Raw genomic sequence first — 9,182 nt, forward strand, 5'->3', positions numbered from 1 at the left:
AAACCTTATATTATGACTCTCATGTACTTGTGTTATTGATATAAAGCGGCAAGCTCTGTGGCTGAGAAATTAAATAAACATGGAAGTAACAAAAACTGAAGTTCCTCGATCCGACTCGTAGTGCAATTTGGTGGAGTTTATTAGTGGTTTCATTCATTCAGTGTCTGTTAGAAATGTACTAATCCTGCAGGTTGGGGCTTTAAAGAAACATAAGGACATATAAACATTAACTACTGCTTACTGATACAGTTCTAAACATTATAAAGTAATTTAGAACTGCTGGAATTAATTACAGTACTATTACCAGCATGGCACTGTTCGCTCTGGGTTAATAAAAAATGTCTTAATGGCATTATCAGTTCTATACAGCTCGTATTTGTGCATGTGTCTCCAAAGGTTTTAGGTATACATAGGACAGAGTGGTGGTCAACCACAAAGAAAACATGTTTTCATTTTAGACCAATCAGATCTTCATGGAAACAAAATGTTACAGAAATGTAAAAAAGGCAAATATCAGCCAGTGTGTATCTGCAGTGTTTGCCAAAGAGAAAAGGTGTGTGTGAGAAACCTGCAGTCCAGCAACAGGTGATTATCTCCTTATCCACACAAACTGAGAGATACAGTAATGTACACACACACACACACACACACCGAGAGCAGTGGTCAGATAACAGATCCGGGTTGGAGTGCAACCATGTACACACACAGACACACTTATCTTTTCCACCAAAGCCTCTCTCACTGTAGACTGGCTATAAGGTGAGGTGGAAACATCGTGTTGGTTGGTCGACTGATTGACTGATGGACACTGACATGTCGTAACTAAGCTAACCTTTACCTCTGAACTTAGTGACGATGGTGCAGCACTGAAACCAGAATGAGAAGAGGAACAGGAGGATTTTAACCAAGAAGCTACACAAACTTGATTTCAGGTCAGCAGAATTTTTTCATGTTTTCACTTCATGTTCTCATGGTCTGTTTGTTGGCTCTGTACGACACTGAAAGCCACGGTGCACTGTCCTCAGTTAGATTTGTTTGTTAACTGCATTTAGGATGAGTTTACAGAGTATCCAACAGCAGGGGAACATCTGATTGCAACAGACCATCAAGCTGCAACACTAAGCCAACTTGATGATTAGTCGACAGCTGCATGAATTGAATCATACAGCTCTTACTCTGATGGACACCGAGGGCTTTGTTTTATTCCCCCATAACAATATCTGCAATAGTTTGTCCAAGTCCACATCACTCATGAATTGTTGTGCAGCTCTGTCACACACAAATAGATCTTTCTTTGTTAACAGTGCCGTTATCTTAAAACAGTTGTGAGAGCAAAGCCACTATGGACCTGCAGAGCGCCCCCTCTTAATGTCAGCTGAGGCCATCATGGAGGAGTTGGATACTGGGGAAGATGGCAGGAAAGGTGAGATGATTTTAAAATCGTATCGTAAAACTATTTGTGAGCAATGTGACGTCAAGCAAGAACCAACAAACTGACAAATGAAGCAACTTTAGAGGGACAAAGTAATATTTTACATCTTCTGCATGCTAGCAGCTCTGTGAGGCTGTAAGACAGTGTTTCTCAAACCTTTTACACGAGTACCACATACAGAAATATTAAGCTCTCCAAGTACCACCATTATGACTGACAGTAGCACAGGGCGACCGTATTCAACCACAGACAGTTCACACAGAAGGCAAGTTGAATTCTGATAAATAAATAAATAAATAAATACATTTTAGTGAAGTTAATTGAGGTTTTTTATTAAACATTTTGCAGTATTTTTATAGTATTATATGTTTTTAAATTAATTTATTTAATTGAAAAGATATATCAGCCACCAGTGGTAAATGTACCATAGCTTAAGAACAAGTGCTGTAAGCCACAGTGGTGCTTTGAGCTAAATGCTAACATCAGCATGCTAACATGCTCACAACGATGCTGAAGATTAGCAAGTGTAGTGTTTGACATCCTAACACTTGCAAGTTAGCACTAAACACAAAGTCCAGCAGAGTCTGATGAGAACGTTATTACCTTTGCAGGTATTTGGTCATAAACCAAAGGATTTCAAATTAAATTGAAAAATTTTGACCTGATGAAAAATTAAGATACAATTTATCCAGAGGGGCTCATGACTTCTTTCTTGACAATATGTTTGATTCTCAGTAGACTACCAATCATTTTATTATTTTATTGATTCAGTCCACACAAAACTGTTTTAACCTGGTTATCAGGCTTCATTTTGGTTTGACAAACTAATGTGCAAACCCAGAAACCAAAAATTAACTTATAAACCATCCAGAACTATAAACCAAAGGTTAAATGATGCTTCCTTGTCAAAAACAAACAAAAAAACAAACAATGTAATTATATCTTATTCCGTTTTTTCACATTGTATCAACCATCCGACTCACTCCTGACCCCTGATAACCATCCTGTGACCTCCTGCCAGGGTTGTGACCCTAATATTGAGAAACGCTGACAGGTGACAGATATTTGACCCCGTTGTTGACGTCCTGTTGGAAATTTTCTGAGCCTTAGTTTGTCAGAGGCAGGACGACTTAACCTCGGACCAACTTTCTAAGATATTTTAGTGGTATTAGTGCACTGTGGGAGCTGAACTCCCATGAAAGCAGTAAAATCATACATCTGTGGGGGTAGCTACTACATTACCAACAACCACCATTTTAATCACAACGGACTCACTGAGAATGACTTGTTAGAAGGGTAGCCAAGTCCTAAAGCATTATTTACTTCTAATTTTAGAGACCCCCACAAAGCTCATGATTAGAATTCAAACCCTGCTGTGGATCCCAGCCCGAGGGTCTCTAGAGATATCTGAGGGGTTGCGAAATGAAAGCAAAGAAAAAAGAGATTTCTGCTGCACAAAATAAAGTTTACATATTCAGGGTTTTCTCTAATCTTTATTTCAGATATACTGCAAACTTTTTGTCCCTCTAACCTCTAAAAAGTATTCACATAAAACAACTAGCATATATCGTGTTTGACTCCTAATGATTTTGTCACCTCCTGTGACCACATCGGACATCTGACATCAATTGAGTGTAATTGAAGTGTGGTTGAAAGGAGATTAAATCAAAAGGTGAGGGGGAGGCAGGTGGGTCAAGAAGTATGAGTTACATATACAAAGTAGTTCTTCTGTAAGTTTGATTGACAGCCTGGATTCACACTGAGACGGTATCATGTCAGCTCTGTGGTTCACAGACACAGACAGAGATGGAGACCATATGTCCGTACATTCTGTGGCAATATAAATAGCAAAAAGGTGAAAAGTGAAACAAAATAGACAGTATAGGGGAGAGACAGACAGGAGTAGATGTGTGCAGTGAGACAGGCAGTGAGACAGGCAGAGCTTGTGGTCGGTACTGTAGGTGGTTTGAGTGACAGCTGGAGCCCATACTAAGATGAAGACACAGCACTTCTTGTTAGTAGCTTTAGATTGGAACCAGATGTTGACTCTGCTACTGTTAGTAGTTCCACTGACTGCCTGACTGTTTTACTGACTGTCTCCCTGCCTGCCTGTCTCACTGTCTGACTTCCTGCATGGCTGACTGACTCCTACTGTTTTATCTGACTGTACACCTACCTGGGGCCGGTTGCACAAAGATAGACTTTAACTGTGGTTTAGATCAAACTGATCAGATTCCAAACAAAGCTGTGCAGTCTTTGATTATCTCATGTAGGAATAATTTGCCATGAATTCCGGGTAAATTAAAATAGTTAACAAACTAAAAAACATGGCTGAACGAGCGACTGTTTTAAACTGCTCAGCTCTGTTAAATGTTTGAGTTCTAGAAGAAAAATGTCCTGTAACTGTTGGTTACAAGACAAAAGTCTTCCAGAACGGAGCTTCTGTAGCTTCTTGTGGCAGGGCTCAGTATTTCTGCTAAGTTGTCAGACAGGTTTCCAAACAGAAAAAAATGACAACCCATGACATCGTTAACAAACCATTAATTATAAGCCATGTTTTCCTCTGTTTTGTTTGGTGCTACTAGACATCAGTTACCATGGAAACACAGTTAATTAAGTGCTAAAGTGTGTAAAAAAGTTGAAATCCCACCAAAAAAGTTGAACTAGTTGAAAGTTTTCACACTTGGCTGAGGTGTAAAGGTTGATGCATGAATAAAAACAAAATGGGAATCAGACTTGACTTGGAAATACTTGATGACGTACGTAAAGAATGTGACTTCAGTCGTTCTGGAGAGAGATAGTGGATTGTTTAATTCCCAGCTTGTCAAATACCAGTCATGCTAAATGGGAAACAAACAAAGTGGCTCACACACAACACAACAGGTGGTGTTCGTGCTCCCAAGTTGTCAATTATGGTGTTTCTCGGAATGAGACTCAACAATCTTTCTCAAAAACTGACTGCAGCTTTAAATGTCACTCAAGCTCCAGCTAAAGAGCTGAAGACATCAGATCTGTGTGGAGCGATGAGGAGACTGTAACCTTCCTCACATTAAACATGACACTTATAACATGAAATATGAATTCCCTTCTGAAACAAAGTAGGTTTTCATTTGTTTTTAGGTTTGACTGAATCTCTTTTGATTCCGTCATCTCACTGTCTCCTTTTCTTCTGCAGTAGTTTAATGGCTCCTGAATGGAGAATTACTGCTGAACCAACTACTAATATTCACATAGCAGTGGATGGAAATGCACATTGATTCACTTTTTTGTTGCCTACAGCTCTGAATTAGTCTGACAGCAGGTTGGCTCATTTTTAAGCTTAAAGGACCAGTGTGTAGGATTTAGTGGCATCTAGCTGTGAAGTTGCAGATTGCAACCAACTGAATACCACTCGGCTTGTAGGAGAAACTACGGTGGCTGCAAAAAAACGTGAAAGGCCCTACATAGAGCCAGGGTTTGGTTTGTCCGTTGTGGGTTACCGTAGAAACATGGTAGTTCAACATGGCTCCACAGAGGACCTGAACCCTCTGTAGATAAAAACGACTCATTCTAAGGTATTTCCAGGTAATTAAACACTAATAATAACTGTGTACGATTATTATATTCCATTTCTGCCAACATATCCTAAATGTTACACACTGGACCCCTCAGATCTGTATCAGAAAATCAAAGAACAACACTACAGATTAGTCTAAAATATTTTTATGAGTCCCTGTTTAACTGTATTACGACTGTAAAACTTCCCACCAGTCTGCCTGTCTTACTGGCTGACTTACTGCCTGTCTGTTAGGCACGTTCTTGTCTGATCTGAATGCAGGCTTTTGACCAGCTGCACAGAGCATCACCTCCAGGCAACCAGTGTGAACCCAGAGCATTACCCTCTCTCTCTCTCGCTCTCATTTTTGTCTGCTTTCTTTCAATGAAAAGCTTTCATTATTTCACTTCATGTTAAATAGGCATTGAAGCATCATAAGTGTGAAGAAATCAGTGAAAACGTATTGCTTCACAACCCTTACAAAGACCAATGAAATAAACAAAGATAAACGTTGTTCCTCAGAGCTCTTTATCAAATATTTATTATCAATACATCAGCAAACTAAACTTTAAGCTGAAAGTTTTAACATCTTTTCAGGAAAACCTCTTGACTTTAAGTAAGAATCAACTAAGAATCAGTTAAAGATTAATTAAATTAAACTGTTGAGTATTCCCTGAACAATGAGTTAATTGTTTGGTCTAAAAAAAAGTCAGAGAAAAGAGAAAATCCTGATCAGTTTCTCAGAGTCTGAGGTGACTTATACAAATGTGTTCTTGTTAAAAACCCAAAGACATTCAGTTTACTGTCATTTAAGTCATCAGATCATCAGATTGGAACTGGAACCAATGACGGTTTGACATTTTACCTGAAAAGTTTCTCAAATAATTAAAATATTATCAAAAGAGTTGCTGATTGATTTGAACTCTATTAGCACATACTGTACACTGAGCATCTCCAACGATGATCTGATTTGCACTTTGCGCCTCCTTCCAGTCCTGATGCAGGGTGTACAGCACTAATATCACCCTGCAGATATCTGCAACGGCTTCTCTTTGCTTCAATCAGACAGTAGTTTAAACTGTGCATCATTTAGGTTCCTTCTCTATCCTCTACCCCCACCAGTAAGATGAATGCTCTTTTCAAACTAACAGATTGTCTCTTTCAATCTGGTCCTGTCAGATACGTCGACCAACCAGCCTGGATACTCGCAGGCAGACAGCGCCCTGTTATACCCTCCTTCTCAGTCCCCCGACCCGGTCAGCACGTTGACTCACCTGGGGACGCTGCTGGCCGGACACGACGCACCGAGGACCGGCGGATGGGACAGGTAAGGCAGCTGGTATTCAGCCTCCGCAACAAAAAGTCCCGTAACACACACACAATGTCCCGGGTGAGGAAAGGTAAGGTCACAGTTTGCTGAAGTTTATCCCAGACTTTTTATTTTTGTATTTTTTAGAGAAGTCCTCACCGTGTCGGAATGAGCGCGTGGACGTGAAAATGCGTTCAGCTCTGCCTCTCTCGCTCGGTTTTACTCTCTGCTGGAATGANNGGTGTGTAGGTATTAAAATGGCAAGAGCAGAAGTATTTGTGAGGGCAGAGACCCCACCCCTCTGCCTTTGAAACCCGAACAACGGGGAGTGAGAAACCGAGGTTTGGAGAGGTGAGGTGGGGCCGCGGCGCACGGAAGCGCGGCGGTGTGCGCACGAGGTCAGGATGCATCACTGAGGACTCTTAAACTTTCAATTTAATTGTCTAAATTTAAAGTTTTTGTGAGATCTCCACGGCTGACATTCCTTTAATAAATCTTATATTTAGTGATATTTTCACTAAAATCTCTCCAGAAGCATCAGATTTAAGCTCCATAGCAGACACAGTAGAGATGGTTTATAGGTGCATGATACGTTGGTTTTCTTTATTCGTTAATTATTGGCATACATGTACTATGTTGAAAGTTTGGTGACCTTCTGCACAATTAATTTAAATAGTATCGAAATCACAATATGGCCAAGTGCAATATCCAAACTGCAGAATTGGTAATACATGTAAAATGTGTGACAAACAGCATTATGTAGTTCTGAAGTGAAGCCTCAGCCTACAAATCTTGTCGAAAAAGTGTTTATTATGTACAGACCTCAACAAATGTCATATCATTATGATCAAAAAATCAAAATTGTGATGCAAAAATGATCTTTCCCACTAATCTTTAATCATATTACCATCATAATATCTGTCAGAAATAATAAATATCATGCACCTTTCTTTAGAATGGACCACAAACAATGCAACCATAGACGAACAAAAACAAATAATGGTTCCGGACACTTTATCTTACCTGCTCGTGTGTGTGGTAGGATTTAAAGTATTTACAACACTTTCACCCTGATATTGTTAATATAAAGTGTTGTAATGTGATTTTGTTTATTCGCTGCATCTCTCAGACTTCACATTTCAAACACTGAGCACCTTCATGACTATCTAGACTGGATGATCAGAAACCTGGATAAGGTGTTTAAAGGCCACAATATGACGGTTTCTGCTGGAGGACCAGGCTTCTTAAAACCAGGACATGGTGTTGAACACATAACTGTGATCCTCCAAAAACCCGAAGATAACCAGGATACTTGTGCAGCCTGTGAGAGATAACTTTAACTTGATCAGGAACATTTTGTAGGTCTGAATGAGAGAATCCAGCACTTTAACAGAGAGATGAATGTTACACATATCATGTCTGAAAAGAGCTTTTGTAGGAAACAGGATGCAAAGAGCAGCTTCTAGTGTCAAAGTTGCTGTTCTCACTCTGGTGAGGACAGGTTGTGTGTCTCAGGTTGACGAAGGTTTTAGAACGATTCCTCTAAACAACTTTACTTTCATCCTTTTTTACAACACTGACACCTGTTAAGTCACGTTTGCTAACAAACCTAATGATGATTGTAGTTATTACGACTCTCAGCCGCTGCCACCAGAACAACCTCTGGACCAGAAGATGTACTTTTTTGGAGGTGAAAGTGCATTCTTCTCCAACCCTCCCTGCTTTCTTTTTTTTCTGTCCATTCTGTGTTCCCAGTGTGAAATGCCAGAGAGTCTGAGCTCCTGACACACTGACCTTTGACCTTTGAAGAGGGGAAGGTCTAATTTAGACTACTGCTGGCACCCTGGTGACTGCTCATACACACACACACACACACACATACAACCAGTCAAGTGTGAACCCTGAACTATGAACTGTGGAGAGAGGTGTACTGGGTCAGTGGGATCCCCCTCATATATGAACAAAACATGCAGTCTAGTTGCTCCCTTACAAGGAGCAGCCTGCTCTCCTCTGAATTCACGCACTACTGTAGGGCAGGAATTAGTTAAAGGCTAGAGTTAGTTTTGTGTATAGACGAATCATGAGTTTGCTGGTTAAAAGCCCTTCACGATGCATCCAACTGAAGCGCACCAGGACTAGTGCAATGTAGTGTGTGCAACCAACATCAGTTTTAATAATCTCCTTTTAATAATTTGTCAGTCACTCGCTTCATTTTTCAACCAGTACATAAAATGTTCCAACAAGATTCTGCTGGATGAACATACAGTATATAAAAAGGAACAAATCAGTGGTCTAGTAGTGAATTGTCTTGGCAGTACCTTACTGTGTGGTGTAAGAGACCAATGCAAAGATACTGAGTTGCTCAGAACGTTTGGCTGAGTGAAACTTTTCTCCATTTGCAAAATTTTAAAAACACTTAAAGAAAGATTAAAAAATATTTGTATGATCTTGTCCAAAAATACCATCCAGCTATGATTGTCAGGTCAATGTATGTTTATTTTAAAACTCTATGAAATTAGTCTTACTCGTGCGAAACGAGTCATCAGTTAAAAGTTCTGTGGGAATTTATGAGCAGAAAGAACATGGACCCCTGTTGTTTAGTTTTGACCCACTTAGCCTCTGCATAAGTGTCAGATCAGTTCTCTGTGTGCTGTGGCGTTACTGGGTTGCCCTTGTTAAAGCGAGCACCCTGCTGCTTTAAAGACCAGCTCTGCTCTTCTCTCCCTGACAGTCAGACACACGACAACAAAAGACACAAGTCCAAATAAGAGTGTCTTTCTTGGTGCAGAATTGGGTGTTTTCATGCAGTCATGGCATGTTCTTTGTCTTTGGTTTACAGTTTCAGTTTGCAAATTAGTTTTTATTTCGAAAGTGCTTCATAGGCCATAGGTTCATTATCATCCATT

The 9,182-nt window shown here is 40.0% G+C and overlaps 2 protein-coding genes across 2 annotated transcripts in view; one reads left to right on the plus strand and one right to left on the minus strand.

The window, feature by feature from the left end:
* Positions 1–6,514, minus strand: part of matn4 (matrilin 4) — a gene marked incomplete at its 5' end in the record, with an annotated part of 26,089 nt that extends 19,575 nt beyond the window's left edge. The window contains 1 exon segment of the mRNA XM_035662170.1: positions 6,242–6,514.
* rbpjl (recombination signal binding protein for immunoglobulin kappa J region-like) overlaps positions 1,412–9,182 on the plus strand; it is a gene marked incomplete in the record, with an annotated part of 22,282 nt that continues 14,511 nt past the window's right edge. The window contains 2 exon segments of the mRNA XM_035662657.1: positions 1,412–1,423; positions 6,119–6,294. Of these exon segments, the coding sequence (XP_035518550.1) occupies positions 1,412–1,423; positions 6,119–6,294 (188 nt within the window).

Source organism: Morone saxatilis, unplaced genomic scaffold (genome assembly GCF_004916995.1).
Source record: "Morone saxatilis isolate NCDOM2014 unplaced genomic scaffold, NCSU_SB_2.0 Contig18, whole genome shotgun sequence".
NCBI classification, from domain to species: Eukaryota; Metazoa; Chordata; class Actinopteri; family Moronidae; genus Morone; species Morone saxatilis.